This window comes from Mustela putorius, unplaced genomic scaffold, assembly GCF_011764305.1.
Source record: "Mustela putorius furo isolate JIRA1106 unplaced genomic scaffold, ASM1176430v1.1 tig00003988_pilon_pilon_pilon, whole genome shotgun sequence".
Lineage (NCBI taxonomy): Eukaryota > Metazoa > Chordata > Mammalia > Carnivora > Mustelidae > Mustela > Mustela putorius.
The window spans coordinates 2,065,551-2,089,287 of record NW_025422127.1 but is presented as its reverse complement, the minus strand read 5'-3'; the positions used below and the strand labels follow the sequence as shown (position 1 = coordinate 2,089,287).

The 23,737-nt window shown below is 46.7% G+C and overlaps 2 protein-coding genes and 2 non-coding genes across 10 annotated transcripts in view; all 4 read left to right on the top strand.

Annotated features, from left to right (window-relative positions):
* Nucleotides 1-1,058: 1,058 nt before the first annotated feature.
* Nucleotides 1,059-7,555, top strand: ATP5F1B (ATP synthase F1 subunit beta). Its single transcript, XM_004773150.3, has 10 exons — nucleotides 1,059-1,222; nucleotides 1,691-1,873; nucleotides 2,102-2,276; nucleotides 2,977-3,098; nucleotides 3,349-3,533; nucleotides 4,047-4,205; nucleotides 4,546-4,668; nucleotides 5,315-5,527; nucleotides 6,260-6,461; nucleotides 7,292-7,555. The coding sequence occupies exons 1-10, from the start codon at nucleotides 1,096-1,098 to the stop codon at nucleotides 7,387-7,389; spliced, it is 1,587 nt and encodes a 528-aa protein (XP_004773207.1). The 5' UTR covers nucleotides 1,059-1,095; the 3' UTR covers nucleotides 7,390-7,555.
* LOC123389680 lies at nucleotides 1,937-2,012 on the top strand. Its single transcript, XR_006604310.1, has one exon. It is a non-coding gene; the product is annotated as a small nucleolar RNA SNORD59 (small nucleolar RNA).
* On the top strand, nucleotides 3,182-3,253 carry LOC123389679. The gene has a single exon (XR_006604309.1). It is a non-coding gene; the product is annotated as a small nucleolar RNA SNORD59 (small nucleolar RNA).
* Nucleotides 7,556-9,228: 1,673 nt separating the features above from the next.
* Nucleotides 9,229-23,737, top strand: part of BAZ2A (bromodomain adjacent to zinc finger domain 2A) — a 34,510-nt gene continuing 20,001 nt past the window's right edge. For 3 of the 7 annotated variants that reach the window (XM_013046131.2, XM_013046129.2, XM_004773146.3), the window contains exons 1-2: nucleotides 9,229-9,427; nucleotides 14,185-14,269. The gene's annotated coding sequence lies outside the window, so the exon portion shown is untranslated. Of the gene's footprint in view, nucleotides 9,428-10,622; nucleotides 10,697-14,184; nucleotides 14,270-14,687; nucleotides 14,892-15,194; nucleotides 15,215-23,737 lie in introns of those variants that run through there. The other 4 variants (XM_004773148.3, XM_013046133.2, XM_004773147.3 and 1 more) reach the window with 4 other exon arrangements.

Sequence of the window (23,737 nt, the reverse complement as noted above, 5' to 3'; positions counted from 1 at the left end):
ATTTATTTATTTATTTGACAGAGAGAAATCACAAGTAGATGGAGAGGCAGGCAGAGAGAGAGAGAGGGAAGCAGGCTCTCCGCTGAGCAGAGAGCCCGATGCGGGACTCGATTCCAGGACCCCGAGATCATGACCCGAGCCGAAGGCAGCGGCTTAACCCACTGAGCCACCCAGGTGCCCCAAGCTTCACATTTTTTAACTTTATAAAATAATAAAATACAGGAGGTCCTAAGTCTTTTTTTTTTTTTTTAAAGATTTATTTATTTATTTATTTGACAGAGAGATCACAAGTAGACAGAGAGGCAGGCAGAGAGAGAGAGAAGCAGGCTCCCCGCTGAGCAGAGAGCCCGACATGGGACTCGATCCCAGGACCCCGCGATCATGACCTGAGCCGAAGGCAGCGGCTTAACCCACTGAGCCACCCAGGCACCCCGAGGAGGTCCTAAGTCTTAATTATCTTTGTTTTCTCAATGCCCGGCACACATCTGTTAAATGACTGGGTTACATTAGCTTCCTACGTTGTACAGTTTTAAGTGGCATAGAGTGTCCACATTCCTGACTTCTGAAACTCCCTGGAAGCTTCCAATTCCACTACTGCGAAAGAATAACCGTGTTTTGAATCTAAAGACTCCTGACTTCCCCAAGGTCACCGTCAGTGGCGCTTCCCGACTCCACTACTACTCTAACCCCCACCCCTGAAACCGTCACTGAGCCCAAGGTCTTATCTAAGGTGAGAGCCCAAGGACGGCCAAAGACAGCCGGCATGCTTCACAACAGGAACTCGGCCCCTTTCGAAACGTAGTTCCGCCAAGTACTCTCTCCAACTGACATCCTTGTTGTCCAATTATGTTTCGAGGCTCTAAAGGTTGCAACTAACCTGACAATGTCCAATAAAAAAAAGGAATTCAGATTGGCACCAACTTTGACCAATGGTTGAAAAGATCAACGATTATTAACCTATAGGAGCAGCACTGAAAGTGATATTCAGCAAATTCATCCAATGGACTTGGTTACTGCAGAGTAGGCCTCGCCCCAACGGCGGGGGAGCTGGTGACCCGGACTGCCGCAGTGCTCAGTCTCCACCCGGGCTCCGCCATGTTGGGTTTTGTGGGTCGTGTGGCCGCTACCTCGGCCTCCGGGGCCTTGAGGGGACTCGGCTCTTCAGCGCCGCTACCCCAAGCCCAGGTCTTATTGCGGGCTACCCCGGCAGCGCTCCAGTCTGGTAAGTGCCTTCCTTTGCGAGTCGGGTTTGTTTCTGCCACGCAATGACCTTGAGCCGGAGGCCGATTGTCACTCGGGCCTAAGGTATTTCTAATGTTAGAAGGACGTCAGAGCTAGCACCCTGCCCTCTAACGGCGGGAGAAGAAGAGTAGGTCGCCTATGGGAGCTTTCTTCGATCTAATTTATCTCATTTTGGAAAAAGGGGCTCTGTGACGGAAAAGTGCGGGCAGGTGCATTGATATTACCTCAAATGGGGACACGGAGCTCTCGAATAATGGGGTTTGGGGAATGGGAAGATCGTGTAGGTGCTTTCTCGGTTCCTGCGCGCCCTTCCCTCCGGGCTCGTCTTTGTTATAAGCGTGAGAATGCCGGTCGTAGGCCATGTTTACCAGTTCTTGTGGGTTAAGATGGGGCTTCCCATGACCATTAATTGACCTGACCCCATTTCTTCCAATATCTTGTCTGTTAGCTAGAGACTATGTCGCCCAAACATCTCCTTCGCCGAAAGCAGGCGCTGCCACCGGGCGCATCGTGGCGGTCATCGGTGCAGTGGTGGATGTCCAGTTTGATGAGGGCCTACCACCCATCCTAAATGCCCTGGAAGTGCAAGGCCGGGAGACCAGGCTGGTTTTGGAGGTGGCCCAGCATTTGGGTAAGTAGACTTTGTTAAGAATAGTAGAGGTTGTTTAGTCCAAATAACCCCCAAATCAGTCTGCCTTCTGTGATGATTTTATCAAGATGACTTTCGTTCTTCTGAGTGTGCTGAAGCCACATTTTAGGTACTGAGAAGGAGTCTTGGTTGATCTTAGGTCTTTTGTGCCAGCGGAACATTAAACGGGAAGCCTACTTGTCCTGCATAACTCTGCAATCCCTTCAACAGGTGAGAGTACAGTAAGGACTATTGCCATGGATGGTACAGAAGGCTTGGTTAGAGGCCAGAAAGTTCTGGATTCTGGTGCACCAATTAAAATTCCTGTTGGTCCTGAGACCTTGGGCAGAATCATGAACGTCATTGGAGAACCTATTGATGAGAGAGGTCCCATCAAAACCAAACAGTAAGTATCCCTTTTGCTGCATCTGCATGCAAAGGATCTGCTTTTTCTGCAGGGTTTTTTGTGTTTTTTTTTGTTTTTTGTTTTGTTTTGTTGTTGTTTGTTTGTTTGTTTGTTTGTTTTAGTAAGCTCTGCACCAGACCTGGCGCTTGAACTCAAAGGTAACATGCACTATTGACTGAGCCAGCCAAGGGCCCCTCTTCTAGTTTTGTACGTTAAGGCAACACCTTCTAGTGTAGCAAAATTTTCCTGCAGAGAATGCTCAGAATGCTGATATATTGTTATTAAAACCACAAATGTCGTTTCTGAAGAAAATTAAGGATGCAGAAGTTTTGATGTTAAAAAAAAACAAAAAACCTGCTACTTAGGGCTCAAGTTGATTATTTGAGTTTTCATGCCAGTGGCTTTGGTTGTGGGGTTTCCAAAACTGTCAGGACTGTATTACCTATGGATATATGAAGAAGGGCTGGTAGGTTAGGGCACAGTAAAAGGAAAGTCTTTGTGACAGTTAAAGTTGTTAGGGATTGAGATTATTGTTTCCTGAGATGATTGAAGTGGAATCCCCTTTATTGCAGAATGTCAGGTGTGGTAGCACCTCCAGTGTGTATGGAGTGTTACATAAGAGATGAGATTATGAGTAAAGGGTTAGACTTGAGAACTGAGAGGAACCTTTCAACAAGATCCTCTCTTTCTGCGTCTACAGATTTGCACCTATTCATGCTGAGGCTCCTGAGTTCATGGAGATGAGTGTTGAGCAGGAAATTCTGGTTACTGGTATCAAGGTTGTGGATCTGCTGGCTCCATACGCCAAGGGTGGCAAAATTGGTACGTTACTGGTGGTACATATTTTCCAAATCTAATGTGGGAATAAAAATCTTACCATGTAATGAGTCGGTACTGGGATCTATCCTTCGCTGATGAGTTGCTTCTGACTTTCGTTCTTCTGAGTTTGCTGAAGCCAGATGCCATTCCTGAGAAGGGAAAAGATAGAAATCCGGTGTAATTTTTTTTTTTTCTTTAAGTTTTCTTATTTGGGAACACAGAACTCTAATTGTTTCTTTTCAACCTATTCCAGGGCTTTTTGGTGGTGCTGGAGTTGGCAAGACAGTACTGATCATGGAGTTAATCAATAATGTCGCCAAAGCCCATGGTGGTTACTCTGTGTTTGCTGGTGTTGGTGAGAGGACCCGTGAAGGCAATGACTTATACCATGAAATGATTGAGTCTGGTGTTATCAACTTAAAAGATGCTACCTCCAAGGTAAGTAGTGAGCTGATTTATGTTCACATAGTAGTAGTGCCAGGAAACCATTTTAGCTGACTACATTACTAGCCGAAGCCATGTGTTACATTTTCATTTCATGTGTCCTTGGGCCTGTGAAGGAAATTCCTGTTAGTGTTTTCTCTGCAACTTGTAATACACTAAGGCACATTTTCTTTCTTCTTTAACATTACATTCCATTTCCAGACTGTTTTTAGGAGGTAGTCCCACCATTTGAAGGTTAATTTTGGGAGTTGGAGGTAATTAGATGTCTCAACCCTATTTTGTGCTTTTCACTTAGTTTTATTTTCTTCTGTTTTGGGAATTTTGCCTTAATAGGATAGGAAATTGTGTTATTTTGAACTACATCTCTAAAAGGGAAAAGACATGCGGTAACCAAAATCTTGATGATTTCTGAGGAGGGTTTTTGGGTAGATTTCTTGGATTTGGGGACCTTGGGTATACGGCTTCCATATCCTCTGCTGGGTTTTCTGATTGTGTATGGTTACTTAGGTAGCTCTGGTGTATGGTCAAATGAATGAGCCACCTGGTGCTCGCGCCCGGGTGGCTCTGACGGGACTGACCGTTGCTGAATACTTCAGAGACCAAGAGGGTCAAGACGTGCTGCTCTTTATTGATAACATCTTCCGCTTCACCCAGGCTGGCTCTGAGGTAAGAGAGAAGGCTTGAGAGGACTTGTTTTCATTTACCCTTTCTTTCTTTTTTTTTTTTTTTAAAGATTTTTAAAAATTTATTTATTTGACAGAGAGATCACAGGTAGGTAGGCTGGCAGAGAGAGAGAGAGAGAGAAGCAGGCTCCCTGCTGAGCAGAGAGCCCAATGCGGGACTCGATCCCAGGACCCTGAGATCATGACCTGAGCCGAAGGCAGCGACTTAACCCACTGAGCCACCCAGGCGCCCTCATTTACCCTTTCTATGGGATGGTGCACATGAGGCTGAAGTTGTAGACACCTAACACCTTTGTTCTTCTTTCTCTCTCTCTTTTTTTAAGGTGTCTGCTTTATTGGGCAGAATCCCTTCTGCTGTGGGCTATCAGCCTACCCTGGCCACTGATATGGGTACCATGCAGGAAAGAATCACCACCACCAAGAAGGGATCTATTACCTCTGTACAGGTAAGAACAGTTAAGTGGATGAAAGTCCAATAAAGGTATATATAGAGAAGTTACTTATGTCTCAAGATTTTTTACCAGATTAATGAGCTCTCTGAAATGATGTGTAAAATTCTATGTGAATGTTACAGAGACCCTAAAATGTGAAAAAATGGTCACTTAAAGTAGGAAGGCATACATGTGAACATAGATCACAAAAGTAGTGGTTTCCAGCTTGCAGAGTCTAAAGCTGCATGGAAACACATTAAATACATGAATACATATATTTTGTATATACACACACGTAAATATTCACACATAGTAAAATTATCTTGAGTGTCTAAATAGTTGTAACTTTTCAGTGACTCTAGTGAACCATTATAGTTATGCAAGGTCTTTTGTTTTTAACTGAAAGTGTGGGTATCACTACAATAGTTAAAATGTAGGATGAAGAACAAAAGGAATGACAGTGAAAACTTTTTTATCACAGCTTGGAGGGACCAGATCATCTATAAGCTCACTCTACTAGTAGGGATGGTAAGAAGACTTTTTGAGGTGATTTCTTAAATGCTAAGATGGAATGAGATGATGAAAAGAGGTCAGAGAAGGGGGGGGTGGCTTAAATTAGCTGGCTTCCTGCTGTTGCTTATGGGTTCTTCATTCACTTTAGGCTATCTATGTGCCTGCTGATGACTTGACTGACCCTGCCCCTGCCACTACCTTTGCCCATTTGGATGCTACCACTGTGCTGTCCCGTGCTATTGCTGAGTTGGGCATCTATCCAGCTGTAGATCCTCTGGATTCCACCTCTCGAATCATGGATCCCAACATTGTTGGAAGTGAGCATTACGATGTTGCTCGTGGGGTACAAAAGATCTTACAGGTGAGTATTGTAGGTGAGATTGGTGGCCATAAAGTCATTCAGTGGGCTTGGGGGGACTATATTAATAGCAGATCTTTCCCAGTGATTGTGTAATTTGCTTTGGAGTAAGGAAAGATGAGATAAGCAGGTGTTTTTTTTGTTTGTTTTTTTTTTTTGTTTTTTTTTTTTAAGATTAATTTTTTATTTGAGAGAGAATGCGCACGAGGGGGAGGGAGAAACAGACTCCCTGATGAGCAGGGACCCTGACGCTGCTCAGTCCCAGGACCCTGGGATCATGAGCCAAGCCAAAGACAGACATCCAACTGACAGAGCCACCTAGGTGCCCCAAGATTGGCAGATTCTATTAGAGAGTGTGAATGAGGTCTCTAGGGTTTCCAGGTATTTAGATTTGGAATCTTAATTTTTTCTAATGGCACCAGACAAGAAGTTGGTAGGATAAGACCCTGATCTTAGCCAGGGTCCCTCATGATCCCAACTGTAACTTCACCACTAATTTGTTTTCCTTACAAAGTGAAGTAAGGTGCTAAAATGCTTCGTGCAAAGCTTGGTGTGAATACAACGTGGTATTAATCCGTAGGTGTCTGTCCAGATTCTTAAAAATTGGGGTACCTGGCTGGCTCAGTCAGTAGAGCATCCAATTTTTGATAACCAGGATTGTGAAATCAAGTCCCACATTGGGCATGGAGCCTACTTAAAAAAAGAAAGATTCAGTCCTCTCTTGTCTTCTTATAGGACTACAAATCTCTCCAGGACATCATTGCCATCTTGGGTATGGATGAACTTTCTGAGGAAGACAAGTTGACTGTGTCCCGTGCACGGAAAATACAGCGTTTCTTGTCTCAGCCATTCCAGGTAGCTGAGGTTTTCACAGGTCATATGGGGAAGCTGGTGCCTCTGAAGGAGACCATCAAAGGATTCCAGCAGATTTTGGCAGGTGAGATTTTTGAGAATAAAGCTGAACGTAAAATGGCAGAGAAGATGAAATCTCTGGAACGCTCATTGTTCTAAATTCCCATTCCAGCACCCATCAAGCAATATATAAGTATATTGTGCCTAGATAAATAATTTTTTAAAATAAGCTATTTCCCATCAGTGTTTTTTGGAAATACTCTCTATTTACTTCTGAGAGTGAAACTTGGGTTACTTGTTGTCATTCAACATTTACTGAGGGTTTTCAGTCTTAGCTACTCTCTTTTTTTTTTTTAAAGAGGGAGTTACTTTATTTTTTTTTTTAAAGATTTTGTTTATTTGACAGACAGACATTACATGTAGGCAGAGAGGCAGGCAGAGAGAGAGGAGGAAGCAGGTTCCCTACTGAGCAGAGAGCCCGATGCGGGGCTCGATCCCAGGACCCTGAGATCATGACCTGAGCCGAAGGCAGACGCTTAACCCACTGAGCCACCCAGGCGCCCCTTAGCTACTCTTCTAAGTGAAATACAGGTCCTTATAAGGAAGGCATTACTACCCTGTGTTTTACAAATCGGGAATCTTAAGACACAGAATAGTTTAAAATAACCGGTCCTGATATCTAGCTAAAGTAGAGAGCAAATAATTTGAATCCAGGTTATGTGGCTGGGACCATTTGTTCTTGATCCATACTGTATCATGTCTTGTAAATTGGATTTGTAACAGAAATTTGTTAAGATTTCTTGGATGACAAATTGATTACATTCTGACTGGTGGCCCCAAGGGGTGAAGAATAATATATACTGCAAAAAGTGTATCTTTCCACTTAAAACCGCTGTTTTTTTTCCCCCCATATAGGTGAATATGACCATCTCCCAGAACAGGCCTTCTATATGGTGGGACCCATTGAAGAAGCTGTGGCAAAAGCTGATAAGCTGGCTGAAGAGCATTCATGAGGTCCTTTTGGCAAACTAAGCACTGGTGGTCCTCTGTGCTTTGCTTCTCCTTGCCCCTAATGCAGAAATCTCGGTTTGCTCTGTAGGCCACATGAGAGCCTTGTTTGAAGACATTGTGTTCTGTCTGAAGAGTATTTAAGGTTTCCAATAAAACGTACACCCCTCAGAACTGGTCTATTTTTCTTGGTCCTGACAATACAGCAAACACTGAATTTTAGAGTGGCCATAAGAAATAGTACAAAGTAGGCCACAGATGTTTGAATGGGGTCATCAAAAATGAAAAGCCATTGTCTTGATGGACAACTGTGGGTCTTACGAGGGGTTCCCTGTTGATATGATTTCAATAGTAGGGCCTCAGCTTTGGCCTTTTTATTTGTAGAGGCAGATTGTTTGCCTCTTGAATATTCTATATAGTCTTTTCCTGATTGGTTAAAAAGCAATAGGGATATTTTCAGAAGCATATTGGGCAAAAATGGGTCTACATTCTGAGAACTGCTATTCTAAGACAAAGCAGGGGTCAATGAATTGAATGCGATTTTTAGGAAATTATGCTGCTTCCGAAGGATTAATCACCTGCAAAAATGTAGTCAAAAGGCCCACCCCTCTGTCTTAAACTAGGCTTGCCTTTTTTTCTCCATACCCACCTCCCCCACCTTTTTTCAGAAAGTGTCTCTGACTTCTGTCTGCTGGTTGTTTTTTTTCGGCAAGCTTAGAGCTGTGAATCCTTGAGGAAGTGTATGGTATAAAATAAACGTGAGGCCTATCCTGACCTCTGCTAAGATCCTTTAGGAAAGCTGGAGAGATTGAATCTTACAAGGAAAAGCAATCTCCAGGGTTTGTGGGGTTGGGCTTTTGAACTAAATGGGAGCTAGAGAATTTCCCCTTACTTCAGCCACAAAAGTGCAGGGTTAGGAGTGCTAAGAAGTACACCCGTTTCAGTGTGAAACAAATGCGTATTAAAAGTGCAAAGTCCTTTTGGGTTCCCTGTTAAACGTGGTCTTTCCCGAACTTAGGGCCCATCTCCTACTGCCCTCTGGTGGTAGGACTGGAGGCTGCAAGAACTCTGATCTCACCATTTTGAAATCCATAAAGGCCATTTGCTGGGATGTGGTTCTTAGCTAATGACTGTTTACAAACCAGCTGGGGCTTTTGTCCTGAGGAGGAGCCTGCATCTATAGGCTCCACCCCTGAGGCATTCAAGTTGGGTCGTAGCAGGGCGGGGACAAACTGAGATCCCAATTCAGAGGCCCCTAGGGGCTGAAGGTTGGGGAGGGGCCTTGGGAGAGGTGCCAGGGGTGGAGCAGGGGCCTGTAAGTTTCCTCCCATCTGCCTCTGACGTCTTTGGCACTAGTCTCTCCAGTGTCATGATCTGGACAGAAGGTGGAGCCCCTGAGCCGACTGTGCCGGGTCTTTTGCTCCCAGAAAAACCTGGATTTGGGGAAATGCTGAGTTATGGGGGTGGGGGCATGTCCTCTAGGTCCTTATTCCCGTGGGTAAGAAGCTGGTGCAAAAACCCCCGGGATATAGGGGTCAGCCCTTTCTGCTTTGTTTTCCCATGTTACCCAGATGCAGACCTGGTAACTGATCCTTAAGGTCGTTTGTATCCTTCCATCCCCTCCCCCACACGTTTACGTGTCTCAGCATTCATCGAGAATCTTCTCCCTCTCACTGGCTGCAACTATTTATTTCCTTCCCCCTTTACCACTCTCTTCCACCACGCCTCTGGAGTGTCAACACAGATCTAACCTTCCTCCATATTTCTCCTGGTTCAGCCCTGTCCTCGCCTCCTCCTCCCTCTCCACCCAGAGAAAGCCCCGCCCTTCCCTCCTCCCTCCCCACCCCAGTCTGTCACACAGGGACATCACCCTACAGCAGTTCAGGCTGTGGTTCGCAGGAAGCATACATTGGCTTTTTGATTCGTGCTAGTTCCCAGCTCACAGTTTAGGAGGATCTAACACCAGCCTTCACGTGAAGGGGGAACCAAGGACAGTGAGGAGCTGGGTGGTCCCAGCTTTGGAGCCCTGCCAGCAGGACATGGGTAAGTATGAGGACCAGCCCCCGGGGAAGGCCTGAAGGATGTCTACCTCCCTCCCCGGCTGACTCAGCAGGGGTGGGGCCTAACCTTTGCTCTTTTGGGGGGTGAAGGAGGGGAAACGGGACCATAGGGGCACAGGGCTCAGGTGGTGAGTGTGCGGACCAAGGGATCGAGAGCACTGACTAGCGCCGGTTCCCAGGAAGAACCTGAGACTCTGCACCTTGCGGGGGGGGGGGGGGCTCCCCCACCTCACCGTCCCACCCGACGCCCCAGCCCCTTGCGCCTCCCCGTTTAAGCTGCTAAGATTCAAGTAATATCTTACAGTATTCACTGCTGGCCTCCACCCCAAAAAGTAAAATCTACTTTTTGTTGCGTTGGAGGATTTCTAAGGTGCCTTTCCTTCCCTTATTTTCTCCCAGGCCTTTTAAGTCCCGGTCTTCTCTCCTCCCCCACCGCGACCCACCACCAGGTGGGGGCTGCACTGAGCAGCTGCTTCCTGTTGCCCCAGAGGTTGCTGCAAGGCTGGTGGTGGTTGGGGGAAAACTGAAGTAAAGCCGATTCTCACGGTCCCACAGCAGTCCCACTAGGGTTGCTCCTGGCGGCACCCCCCCTCCCCCCCGCCCCAGCTCCAGCACTGAGAGGCAGGATTGAGGTTGAAAGGCCTAGGAGGTCTTTGCCCTCGTGGCTTCCTGATTCCAGAGGCTTTTAAACTTGGGTAGTGCTGGAGGAAGGCTGTGTCTTTCCACAGCTGTAGGGAATGGTGCCTTGTGGAGCTGAAAAACAGGGAACCTGTTCATCTAGCAGGGCCGCTGTGCGTTACCCCAAGCAGCCGCGGCCTTCCTCCGGCACCCCCACTCCTCCTTGGCGTCCTTGGGATTCCCTCCTCGGCCTTCCTTTGTGAGGAGATCTTTGCAGGAGTCCCGAGATCGCGGTCGGAGCTCTCCCCAAGTCCTCCAGTTCGGACCCACCACCCTCCCCCTCTTAACCAGAGAAGTTTGTCTCTTCTTCCTGGGATCTCTTCTCTTCCTCCATCTGGGATCCTTCCTGGTTCTGGCCCCTAGGAGACGCCACCCGCTTTCTCCCTCCCCCCGCGGATTCTTCGCGACCGCCTTACCCAAGCGCTTGTCCCTACTCCAGTAGTTCCTGCCCCTTTAAGTGCTACCCCCCCCCCCGCACCGCCGGCGGCCCAGGGCTTGGGGGGGGAGGAGGCGACGCCGCCACCCGGCTTGGGCCACCTGCGCCGCCGCCGTCCGCGGCCCGGCCCAGCTCGAGGTGAGGCTCGGCACCCCCTCCCGGTACAAGAGTCCCGGGGTAGGGCCGCTCCTGCGGTCCCCTGACCCGGGGATCCCCGCTGCCCGAGACTCGGGATCTGACTCTCCCCCTGCGGGAGCTGCCCTTCCTCTCTCCCTCGCACTATCTAACTCGCCCATTTCTCCCCTGTCCTCTGCGACCGGAATCCGGAGGCTTCTCACGCGTCTCCGCCAACCTCTCCCGAGTACCCTTCCTATCCTAGACCCAGGATCTCCCCCTCCCCCGCGCCTTCCTCGCCAGAAAAATCTCCCGCGGTCTGGGTTTCGCCTCCTCCCCTCTGGATCCAGAGCTTTCCCACGCCATCCTAACCTCCAATGGGAGGGGGAATAACCGCCACCCCACTCCTCTGCCTTCTCCGTAGTAAGTAAGGGTTGGAGGTTTAGCATAGACTATAGTCACTTTCCGACCCTGCTCCGCTTAGACCTTCAAGTTCAGCTAAGCCCTATCCAAAGCTTTTCTGTAGCTCTCACCCCACCCCACCTCTCTTGGAGTTTGGGGGTCTGACCTCAGCATCCATCAAGCAGCCGTGATGAGAAGGCCCTCTTCTTGGACCTGGGGTGGGCTGGTCCGGTTTAGGAACACTCCTACTCCAGAGTCAGGGAATGGGGGCAGGAGGGCACACCCAGAATCTCGAGATTCTTGGCTTAAGGGTCTGTTGGGAGATAGTGGGTGAGAGGCTGGAAATAAGCTTCTAAAGGTGTTGGGGTGGTGGGAGAAGAGAGGGAATCTTAACTTTCTCTGCTCAGATGCACAGGGAGTCCCCACTCTAAAAACTATGGGCTTGCTCCATCCGCCTCTAAGACGACCTTGGAGAAGCTCATTGGGGACTTGGAAACAGGTCTGTGGGTGACTTTGAGGGGACACACACCAACTTGGAGAGAAGAGGAGGAGGATTTATGGTTCTTTTGATGTGTTATAGGAGAATCTAGACTCCCCAACATATAGAGGGGAAGGAGACTGTTTTGCAGGAACCTGGAGAGGGAAGGGAGCAAGTTGGAATGGTTAGGGAGTTGAGGGCTATCTCCCTACTAGACCATATTAATACTATAAACCATTTAGCCAGAGAGGGCAGGGAAACTAATAATTACCTCACCTCTATTGGGGAATTCCCCCTTCCTCCAAGTCCAGCTGTGCCCCTAGCTCTGCCTCTTTTTTCCTTGTGCTTTCATCCTTCCCCCTCTCCGATCCTCCACTCCAGAATGAGGGGACAGGGTGTCTGGACTTGTTTCACACTCTGACTCATGTTCCATGCCCTGGAAGATAGCTGGGTGGAGGAGAGGGGTGGTCGGCTGTGGTGTTGGGGTTGAATTCCAGGAGTATCTGGAAGGGGAGAGGGAGGTAAAGGGATACAAACGAATCCCCTTCTTTATCCCTTTCTTTCTTTCTTTCCCCTCCCAGCCCCAGCCATCTGGCTTCAGAGTGAAGCCAGGCACTATGGCAGCTGACCCCAGAGTCGGGGTGGTGCAGCAGAAACACAGGAAGGGTGAGAAAGGGGGAGCAGGTGCTAATTTCTCCCTTCTCATTTTCTTCATTACCCGCCCACTGGCCTGGCTTGAGAGAGGTTCTGAGTATTCCCTAGATATCCTCACAAGTTGCTGAAAAGATGACCATTTGCCCCTTCTTCCCCTCTCTAGTAGCTTCCTAAAGGGCAATGGGGTGGGTGATTGGCCCCATCTGATGGCGCTGAGGAATGTTTGGGGACATACGGGGTCAGCCTGCCCTCTGTCGTCTGGACAGGGGTTGGGTGGGGAGAGCAACACAGCTGCTGCCTGGAGTGGCTTCTGACTAGAAGTAAATACCCAGCTGTTGGGCATATTGACACCTCACCCTCATCCTTGCTGAAAGAACAAGGAAGATCTCTGATTAGATGGGATGAGGAGGGGGTCTTCTTCAGGGAAAGGTAATTGAAGTCTTTCTGCACCAGATGGGAAGAATGGATCCTGCCCCACTTTCATTTCTAATCGCAGGTGGCTCTCCTATCCAACATCCCTCTTCCCTACCGCTCCCGGCTGGGATAGTCCTAGAGGTTGCCCTGGAGACTTGGCCTGGGGCTCGGAAGGGGTGGGGGCAGCCAGTGGGGCACAGGAGTAACCGGCTCTTCCGGAGCGTAGTGGAGCCAGCGGGTGGGTGTGTGTGGGAGTGTGGTGGGGGGGAAAGGGCGTGGCTACACCCGTCTGACTGGCGCAGGCTCCTCCCCTCCCTCCTGTCTCTGACTGGCCAGCTCTACGATTGGGGGCGGGAGATAGGAAGATTCTCCCTCATCTGCCCTGGAAAAGGGAAGAGGAAAAAAAAGATAACTAGCTCTCTTCCCCGGCTCTTTAGGAAGCCACTTCCAATCCCTGAGCTCTCGTCATCTAGTTTTATTATTTATTATTTTTTATTTTGGAGAAGGTGGGGAATTCCTTAGCTGATATTTGCTGGATCCCTTCTCCAGAAGGAAGGATCCCTATCCCCTGAGTTGTGGCCCCCACTTAAGTCAGGAACTTAAGGTCATCATGCTGTTAGTGTCTTTCTTTCTTTCTTTCTTTTTCTTTATTTCTTTACTTCCAGTCGTGACCTATAAATCTATTACTTAGTCAGGGAGGACTGAACGGTTTTGATTTCTACCTGTCTACTCCTTCCCCCTGGTAATCTACTTTTCTCCGGAACAGGAGAGAAACCCTTCTAACCCTCTTAGCCTCTTTCTTCTTGCCTCCAGACACTAAAGCTTTGCTAAAGCTCACTTCGTTATTAGCTTCTCTGAGCCATTTGTAGTGGGGAGTAGAGTTTGTTCCCAAAATTGAGGAAGAGCCCACTCATCTGTGGAGTAAGGAAATCCAATCCAGACTGATATATTTGGCCTTGCCTTGCCCTGTCCCCATCCAGTTTTCAGATTTTCTTCCTCTCCAGACCCTGAGGGAAAGGTATTTGTTGACCCTTCAACCTGCCAGTTTCATTATCCACACTCTGTTCCTCTTCCAGAATATTCAGCCTGAGTTTTGCAATTGTTTGTAGAACTGCATTGCATTGAATAGGAATTATCTTGAAGCCTGCAAAGTCTGTTGAGTTATAAACCTGGTTTCTGGTCAAATTTTATCCACTGTTTGACCATGAATGAGTTTGTTAACTTCTCTGGGCCTTAATTCATCTGCCATATAAGAGCAGGTTGAGCTAGAAATTCTCTAAATTCTAACATATGACACTGTTTTCCATCCTGGGACCCCGCAGTTGACATTTTAGATGAGAGCCAAACTCTAGTTCCCTGCTAGTTCTTTCCTGTTCTCAGGTTTCACACAGTCATATGGCCCTATCAAAAAAAGTACTGGGGTTATAGAATAGGTGGACATTTGGGGCATCTTATTTGCAGTGTCAGTTTTCTGGCTCACCTCTTGCCACTCTGACCAGGTTTAGGCTAGGTTCAGGTCTTCCTTGACTGGTTCCAGAGCCGAGTTTCCTTTTTCTATGCACAGGAATCTTCCCGACCCCCAGAACCCTGCAGATGTCGCTGGGAAAGTGGTGATCCAGGCAGAACGAGGCTGCCTCCACGGGACAGAAGTGAGTAGGCAGCAGATGCTGCAGGTTTTTGCCTTTCCCCACCGCTTTATTAGGACTGGACTTTCCTGACTAACCTTTCCGCTTTGACACTTCCACTTTTCAACTACCCAGCCTGGGAAATAACTGCCCTTGAAAATTCACCTCCACCACCCTCCAGGGGAATGGCACATGCCTTGGTCCTAAAATTTTGGTCTAGTCTTTAAGGTTAACCTTTGGGATCATGGCACGCCTTTCAGTTTGCTCTGTGTGAAACAGGACTACCGCCCACAATGAGACTCTAGGCAGAGGGAGCTGTCGGGTAGTCTGGCGGCGCTAGGACCCAGATCCGGGTCGGGGAGCGAAGGTGACGGGCACTAGGACCCGGCGATGGAGGCCGAGGAGGGCGGCTCTCTCTCGGCCGCAGCTTCCCCGCCCCCTCCGGGTTCGGCTCACTCCTCCCCCGCCGGCCATGTTGGCTCCGCTCGGGCCCCGCGGTTGAGCCGCGTCCCCCTCCCCCCTCCCGGACCCCAAACCCCCTCCCCCGCGGTCCCCTCCCCTCCTGGCGCCCGGAGCGCGGCCATGTGAACCGCCCGTCCCCCGGGGAGAGACAAGCCCCGAGCCGGGCTGGACGCCGCCGCCTCAGGTCTGTTGGGTCTGTGGCTGGGGGCCTGAGGGGAGGGAGCCCCGCTTTCATCTGAGGCTTCCCTCAGGGAACAGAGGCTCCGGTGCTGCCAGGAGCCTTGCTGTGGGCGAGAAGCTGACTTGAGCTTATTTCCTGTTAGGACCCAGCCTGGGGCGGGGGTCTCCTTGCCCAAGGGACTGGAGGAGAAGGGGGCTGGCGGGTCTGCTGAAGACCCGGGCTGGGGCGGCGGGGGCGGGAGGAGCTGTGGAGGCTCCCGGCGACGACGACGACGGCGGCGGCGGCGGCGACGACGACGAGGAGGAGGCGGAGAAGCCGCCTGCTTGGTGATGACTCCTGTGGGGGACTCGGATGGAATCCCCGGGAGGGGCTCCACCTCCTCGGGTGGGGGTGGGGACTGCCCGAGTGCGACGGGTGGGTGAGGGGGTTCCCTGGGCGGGTTAGACACTCCGTTTGTAGGGATTGGGGCGTTTTGGCAGCGGCTAGTGGAGGTTAGAAAGGGTTTCCAGGGGTCTCAGGGTCTCTCCCTCGGTGAGGGGTGCACGTTCTCTTGAGCGTGGCAAGCTGGAGAGGGCCTTGCTGGAGGTGCTGTGCTTAGCTTGGGGCCCTCAGAGTCCCAGGAGTCTCCCACTCCAGGGAGGGGGGTTGATACTGAGGTGCCTGAGCTGGGCTTTTAGGAAGGGAAGAATAAAGAGGGATCTCCTTGGCAGGGGATCCCTCACTAAGGGGATCCCCATTTCCGTGGCAGAAAAGATGATCCGGTATCATCCCTTTCTTTGCTGATGTACCCAATTTTCAGAGGAAAGGCAATGCCAATAACAGACGTCCTTTGTAGGATTTATTGGAGTACGAGATTTGCATCCTTCGGGGGGCGTTGGGGGGGGTAGCTTCCACCTCCATCTGTACACAAACAGCCCCTCCCCCAAGCCTCCTGCAGGAAGTGGCCGGGAAATGGCAGCTGTGCGTTTGCTGCTGCGTCTCTTGTTGTTTTGAAATGTCCATTTTAATCAGATTTAGTTTCATTTTCTGAGGCCTTCTGGGCGAGCTTGGATCCTGCCAACCATGTGGTCTTGGGAGTCTTTTTGTAGGACTTTTTGGGGGGGGGGGTAAACTTCATTTGTCAACTGGACGTGTAGTCACTGCAGTTGACTCACTGAATTCCGGTCTACCTCCCCGCTCCCCTCCCACTCCAGAGCATCTCTGCCTCCCTGTCTGGATTTTTTTTTCCTTGAGCTAGAGGTCATAGAGAAGCAAACTCAGTCATCCACCAGCACCGCTGCACTTTTCAGTGCTAGTGATGCAAATTCTCTGATCATAGAGAGCTTCCAGGAAGACTTGGGATCTTTTGTGGCACTAGAGTGACTTTTTAGGGTCCTGTTTAATATATTCTTAAATATAACTTTTTGTATTGCAGAGCACCTTGTCAGGTGAGCTTTTGCGGTGAAGAAGGGTACATTCTGAGAAGTGAAAGAAGAGGGAATGGAATTTATGTGTTGGGGTAGGAACTGAGTGAAGGTGATGGGCTTATTCCTTACTGGTGATTCTAGCCTAAGGATAGTCCCTGTGGGAAGGCTGTTAGTTGATGTAGGGTGCTGAAGGGTTTACCTTCTGTAGAACCAGCTAATAAGGAGAGTTAGCTGTCATGTGACTTCATCTTCAATCCATAAAAGACATTTTGTCTCTTGTTACCTTTCTTGGAGAGTGGTGAGCTTTTTTTCCCTCTGTGCTGCACAGAGTCATGTGTCCAGATTTTCTCTTTTCTCTGGCCTGATAACTGCAGAAGATTTATACTATAGCATATACTGATGGACTGTTTGTACTGTTTGTCCTCAGGCACTTTGTTAGACACTGGGTTTGGTTAGAAGAGTTGGCAACAGGATTTTATATTTTGAGAAATGACCTATTGAGATCATTTGGACTATCCTAAAAACTGCTTAAGGCTGGAATTTAGATAATCTTTTCAGTATTTTCTGGTCCCACCTGAATTATAGGTTCCTAGATGAGAGATCCAGGTAGGAATAGATGGATGTATGATTATGTGACAGCAGCATCATCACAGTTAAGATAGCATTATTGCTCTTTTCAGTGGAGCTGTTGGAGTTGATATTATGGAAATAATAAAAACAAGTCTAGTGTCATTGTCCTTTTTCTTGTCTCTCTTTTTTTTTTTTTTTAAAGATTTTATTTATTTATTTGACAGAGAGAGATCACAAGTAGGCAGAGAGGCAGGCAGAGAGAGAGAGAGAGAGAGGGAAGCAGGCTTCCTGCGGAGCAGAGAGCCCGATGCGGGGCTCGTTCCCAGGACCCTGAGATCATGACCCGAGCCGAAGGCAGCAGCCCAAACCACTGAGCCACCCAGGCGCCCCTTCTTGTCTCTTCTTGACTGGTTGGTTCTTTTGAATTGCTTTCTGATGGGGTTGATTCGACGCTGATTTTTGGGACCTGACAGAATAGTAGATTGGTTTTCCCTGTTCCTCAACACTTAAGAAAGTGAAGGAAGGAAAAGGACCACTCCCAAGGAATTAGAAATTGATTTTGTTAAAGTAGATTTTGACTTATTTGATGCATGATTAATCAGAAAGCTGAATGAAGCTAATTTTTCTGTGTCCTTTTTGTAAACTAGATGCATTTTTCTTTCAAAGCAGTGGATTTCTGAATATTGTTTTGTTTGATTTTGTTGCCTTTGTAAAGGAAAAAATTTTGAGGTGTGGAGTCAACTATGCAGGTTGACCTCGGAGGCAGCCAGAAATCTAGAATGCCCTGAGAGGCTCGTCTTGCAGTCTTGTGGTTCTGGAATCAGGTGGGAATCAGGTGTTGCCAAGAGAGAAGCAAGGCTTGTCAGGGTGACTGTGTCTTGCTACCATTGACCTTTCTGATTTCCTCTGAAGAGGTTTGCTATATTCTTTTACTGTTAAACTGTGTAGAAGTTATCCTATAATTGGTATGATGTTTGATGTTGTTTCTTGTGTGTACAGTAAAGCAGTATTGCCAGAGTTTTTATGTCTTAGGATATAAAGTGAAGTATAAAACTCAGAAAGTATTCCTGGGGCATATAATCTTCCTAATTTGTTTCTTGAGATAGGGATGTCTTCATATACCCCATAGCCCAAGATTAATACTTTATCAGCATTGTTGCATATGGGTCAAAGGACTCTAAAATAATTTCTTTACCCACCGTGGGGTTTGAATTTAGGACTTAGAGATTGAGAGTCGCATACTCTACTGAGCTAGCCAGGTGCCTACAGAAGGACTTTTTTTTTTTTTTTTTTTAAACCAGGTTGTTGGTCTGTATCCTTTTGAAATTTATGAAATTCTGCAAAATAGAAAACCTATCTTTGAAGAGCTCTGGAGATTGTTCTTAGATTGGGTCACTGGCAGTAAAAGTAGTATTATGTTAATATGTTACTTAATGTTTTATCCTTCTAGTTACAGAGAATAATTAAGAGGGCATTTTACAAACAAAGGATGATCTAACTTTATCAAAAATTCATAAAAAAACTAAGACATGAGGGTTCTTTTTTTCTTTTTTTTTTGTAAGAGATTTAATTTATTTATTTGACACAGACAGAGATCACAAGTAGGTGGGGGGGGGGAGCAGGCTCCCCACCCAGCAGAGTCCAATGTGGGGCTTGGGGCTTGATCCCGGGACCCTGAGATAATGACCAGAGCCAAAGGCAGCCGATCAAATGAGTGAGCCACTCAGGCGCTCTGACATGAAAGGTGGTCTCACTGCTTTTGGTGTCCTTGGGTTGGACTTTCCATGACCTATCTCACTAAAGGGGATTCTTAACCTGCCTGCTCAGCTTAGGTTTTTTTTTTTGTTTTTTTGTTTTTGTTTTTGTGGGGGTGGGGTGGGATGGGTTATCTTCTTCAAGGAAAGGGTTGAGTCCTTAACTGTTAGAACTGAAATTCTGAGAAACGAATAACCTTGTTACAACCTCTGGAATGTAGCTTTTACTGTCCTATTATTTCAGAGGCATTTCCATTCTTCTGACAGTGAGGTGACTAGCGAGAACTGTGGCAGAAAACCTAATCTAGATCATCATATATCCTTTTGGGTACATGTTGGATAAAATCATATATATCATATATATCCTTTTGGATATATGTTGGATAAAATAGCCAACAAATATTTTAAAACCTACTATGTACCTTGAGTGTTTTTTTTTTTTTTTTTTAAGATTTTATTTATTTATTTGAGAGAGAGACTATGAGAGCGAGCATGAGAGGAGAAGGTCAGAGGGAGAAACTGACTCCCCATGGAGCTGGGAGCCTGATGGGGTACTTGATGGGACTCTGGGATGATGACCCCAGCTGAAGGCAGTTGCTTAACCAACTGAGCCACCCAGCACCCAGGCACCCTGAGTGTTTAGTTAAATCAAGCAAAACATTTTACTATTTAGAGCTCAAATTTACTGCCCTTTACATTCTCAGTACTTCCCAATTTCTAGGCCTTGTTTTCTGTAGGGGACAAGATTTGGGGCCTCTCTTCCCTCTAGAAATTGTTACCTCTGTGAAAAATGAGACTGAGTTTTTGGGTTCTCTGAGCAAAAACCACAACCTTTATTAGATGAGTAAGCTGGCAGTGGCAGAAAAGATAGATTTCTTCATTCATTTGTCTAATCTGTGGGTTCAACAAGTATTTCCTTTGGTTCTTTTATGTATTTTGCACTAAATTAGGTGCTGGACATGCAATGGTAAAACTTAATATCCAACTGGTGCTGTAGAACCTGCATGGTTTGGAAGAAATAAAGATGGAGAACAATCATCTTTGTGTTCTGAGCAGCCTAAACATGGCAGTTGCCTTTGAGTTGCCCCCCTTAATATATGTAGTCTTTTTTTTTTTTTTTTTAAATTCTCCTGCCTCATTTCCCTGACTGTGAAAGGGGGTTAAAAAGAAAGCACATTTTGAGAGAATGAGCCTCAGTCCATACATGCTGTAGTCTTGAGTCAGAGTTCTTCCAAGGGCAGATTGTTACCAGGGCTGTCAGAATGGACTGAAGAAGACATGGGTTGGCATTTTGAACTCTGAATTGGTAGAGGAAGACTGCTTAGCCAGGAAGGGATTTTTAGATACAAAATTCAGAACATCTTTGTATCTCCCTCAGGGTGTGGAGGTAGGAATTGGGGAATGGGGCAGCTTTTGTATTATAGCAAGATTTTTCACCCTTAGCACTAATGATATCTTGAGCCAGATGATTCTTTCTTGTGATGGGCTATCTTGTGTATTGCAGGATCATTAGAAGCATCTCTGGCTTCTTACTAGAAGCCAATAGTGTATACCTTTCAACATTACTAAATGTTCCCAGAGGCAAAATCACTCTTGGTTAGGAACCACTGTATTAGAGTATGGTTCATGAATCCAGAGATGAGTAAATTTGAGAAAGATCCCTTTATAACATTCAGTGTTATGGAGCTAAAACACAGTGGGATGATATATTTACTATACAGTAAAATTTGCGTTTCCTGTTTAATAAAGATAAACATTTGAAAGCTCTCCCCACCTCTTTCCTCCCCCCTCCCAAGTTTAGGAACCTCTCTGTTTTTGGAACTTTGTCATATGCTATATGGGAAGAATGAACCAAAGAGCTGCAGATACTGCCAAAGTTTCTAGCTGGATGGTTAATGTGTCTTGTCTTTCTTGGGTAGCCTCAGAAATCTGAGTGGTAGGATTGGCCAGGGCACCTGCAGTGGTGTTGAAATTTGTAATATTTATTTCAAACACTTTGTGCATTGTCAGCCTTTTTGTGTTTAAAACCACGTCACAGGGCCACAGAGTAAGTAGCTCTTCAATTGGGACTAAGAAAAACAGCCTTATTTGGCCATGTGGCAAGGGCTTAATTGCTTCAAGCTCAAGGAGCAATGTCCCTTAATTCTTACAAATGAAACATAGTCTCTTCGGAGATCCATTTACACACAACCGGGACTGGGCTGGGTACTGGCCTGATTGTACTTCCTGGTTATGAGAGCTGTCTGCTATTCTGGGGGTTGGGCGCTGACTGATTTCTTTTTTCTTTTGGCCAAAATCCTATTAGTTCAAAGGAAGATAGTCTCCTTTGCTTTACCTGTTCTCCTTAGTAGGAGGGAGGGCATAGATGGGAGGTCATAATTTACCTTCAGGCATTATTGTGAAAAGCATCTTGGGTAGGAAGGTGAAAATGAAATAACCCTGAGTTTATTGCTTAGAAGAGGTGTCCACATTTTTACATTGCTGTAAGTGTGATCCCATAGTTAAGTGACATCTGAAATTGAGTCAAGTGTAAGGAAGTGTGGCAGTTGGGACCATTACTCCTAGTTTTGTAGTACTGCTAATGGTTTTGGGTTTTGTGTGTTTTTGGTGGTGTTTGTTCTTAAAAAGACTTATTTATTTATTTATTTATTTGACAGACAGAGATCACAAGTAGGCAGAGAGGCAGGCAGAGAGAGGGGAAAGCAGGTTCCCTGCTGAGCAGAGAGCCCTATGCGGGGCTCGACCCCAGGGATCATGACCTGAGCAGAAGACAGGGGCTTTAACCCACTGAGCCACCCAGGCGCCCCTGGTGGTGTTTTTTAAGATTTTATTTATTTATTTGAGACCGAGACAGCAGGGGGTGGGGCGGCAGAGGGAGAGAGAAAATCTCAAGCCGACTCTGCTCTGAGTGCCGCTTGGGGCTCAATCCCATGATGCTCACATCATGACCTGAGCCAAAATTGAGAGTCAGATGCTTAACCGACTGAGCCACCCAGGTGCCCCCAGTAATGGTTTTATTTATTTATTTATTTATTTTTAAAGATTTTATTTATTTATCAGAGAGAGAGAGAGAGAGCGAGCACAGGCAGACAGAGGCAGAGAGAGAAGCAGGCTCCCTGCCAAGCAAGGAGCCCGATGCGGGACTCGATCCCAGGACGCTGGGATCATGACCTGAGCCGAAGGCAGCTGCTTAACCAACTGAGCCACCCAGGCGTCCCCCAGTAACGGTTTTAAATTATATTTTTATCTTTTGGGTCTGGTTATCTTTCTATCTAAAAGGTAAAAATTTTAATGAAAATTTTTTCTAATGATGAAACTGAGGCTCAGCAATGTTAAGTAACTTGTCCAGGGTCACACAGCTAATGGTAGTAGACCTGAGATTTGAACGTAGAGCCCACTATGTTGTGCTGTTTTCACTGTACAGCACAAAGAGCATTTTATATTTCTTGGAAGCTTTTTGTAAATGAAGTGATTGTGGTTCTGATGACCCTTCAGTAGAGGCTAGTGGGGAAACAAACCTCAGGCACTAGATAACTTCCCATTTCTTTTACTTATCTGATTTCTGGGAGCCATCCATTTATTCTTATTAGTATGTAATTTATGAGACCAGAAATGCTGTGCTTTCCCAGAGTAGCAGAGAGGAGATCATCACTAGTTTCCTTACAGATTCAAATAGAAAATGGAAGAATGAACTGTAGCCTATAATTGAGTGGAAAGATATAGTTTGAGGGCGCCTGTGTGGCTCAGTGGGTTAAAGCCTCTGCCTTCACCTTGAGTCATGATCTCAGGGTCCTGGGATCGAGCCCTGCATCGGGCTCTCTGCCCAATGGGAGCCTGCTTCCTCCTCTCTCTCTCTGCCTGCCTCTCTGTCTACTTGTGATCTCTGTCAGATAAATAAATAAAATATAAAAAAAAAAAGATATAGTTTGGTGCACATAGGACAGAAGGTGTATATGTCACACACATTGGAGGTGTGGCTGTGCATAAAACTGGGGGAGGAAGTGGTGGAGATCAGATGGAATGGGCTCTTCAGGAATAGCATTTCTAGGACTTCCGAAATGAATTACTGCATGTCCTCTTTACTTTGTGGTGTAAGCTTTGGAAGAAACCTAACCTAAGGGATTAGGGAATGAACTTTCCTCTTGGGTGTCTTTAATTTCAGAAGCTTATCATACCATGATGCTTATTTTTCAGACCCCTTATTACTGAGGAGTGGCCCTTGTAGGAAAATCCTTGGGGATCCTGAGGTCTTTGTAGAAGCCAGTTTCTTTGATGCGCAGCAGGTTTAGCTCCGTTGCATATTTTAGAGTGAAGATGGGAAATCAGTCGATCCTAAATACTTATTCCCCTATGTCAACAAAATATGAATTGTTTTTTATTATTATTTTTTTAATATTAGTTAAAATTGGTAAAGGTAGAGATAGGGTATTTAGCCTAGAAAATCTTAACAGCCATCATATCATAAATGTAGGGTTTATATTTTATGTTCAGGACACCTAATGGTGTTTGATTTGCATTACCTAGTATATTTAGGAACATGAGTCTTTTTTTTTTTTTTTTAAAGATTTTATTTATTTATTTGACAGAGAGCAGAGAGCCAGATGTAGGGCTTGATCCCAGGATGCTGAGATCATGACCTGAGCTGAAGGCAGAGGCTTTAACCCACTGAGCCACCCAAGTGCCCCAGGAACATGAGTTTTAACAAACCTTGGGCAGTGGTCATATATGTTCATAATCTATTTATTTACTTATTTAATTATTTTTAAAAGATTTTATTTATTTGAGAGAGTGAGCAAGAGAGAGAGCACATGTGGGATGTCGGGGGAAGGCAGAGGGAGAAGAAGCAGGCTCCCCACTGAACAGAGAGCCCAATGTAGGGCTTGATCCCAGGACCCCGAGATCATGACCTGAGCCCAAGGCAGACGCTTTATGGGCTGAGCCACCCAGGTGTCCCAGTACATCATAAGTTTCTGATTGATACGTCAGATTTCACCAATAATTCTGGCTTCTGCTTCCTGTGTTTCTTCCCTTTTATCTTTATCAACTACATTCTGATCCAGGACTTCATTTCTTCTCATTTCTAGTACTATATCACCTCATATTCAGGACAGGGCGAAAA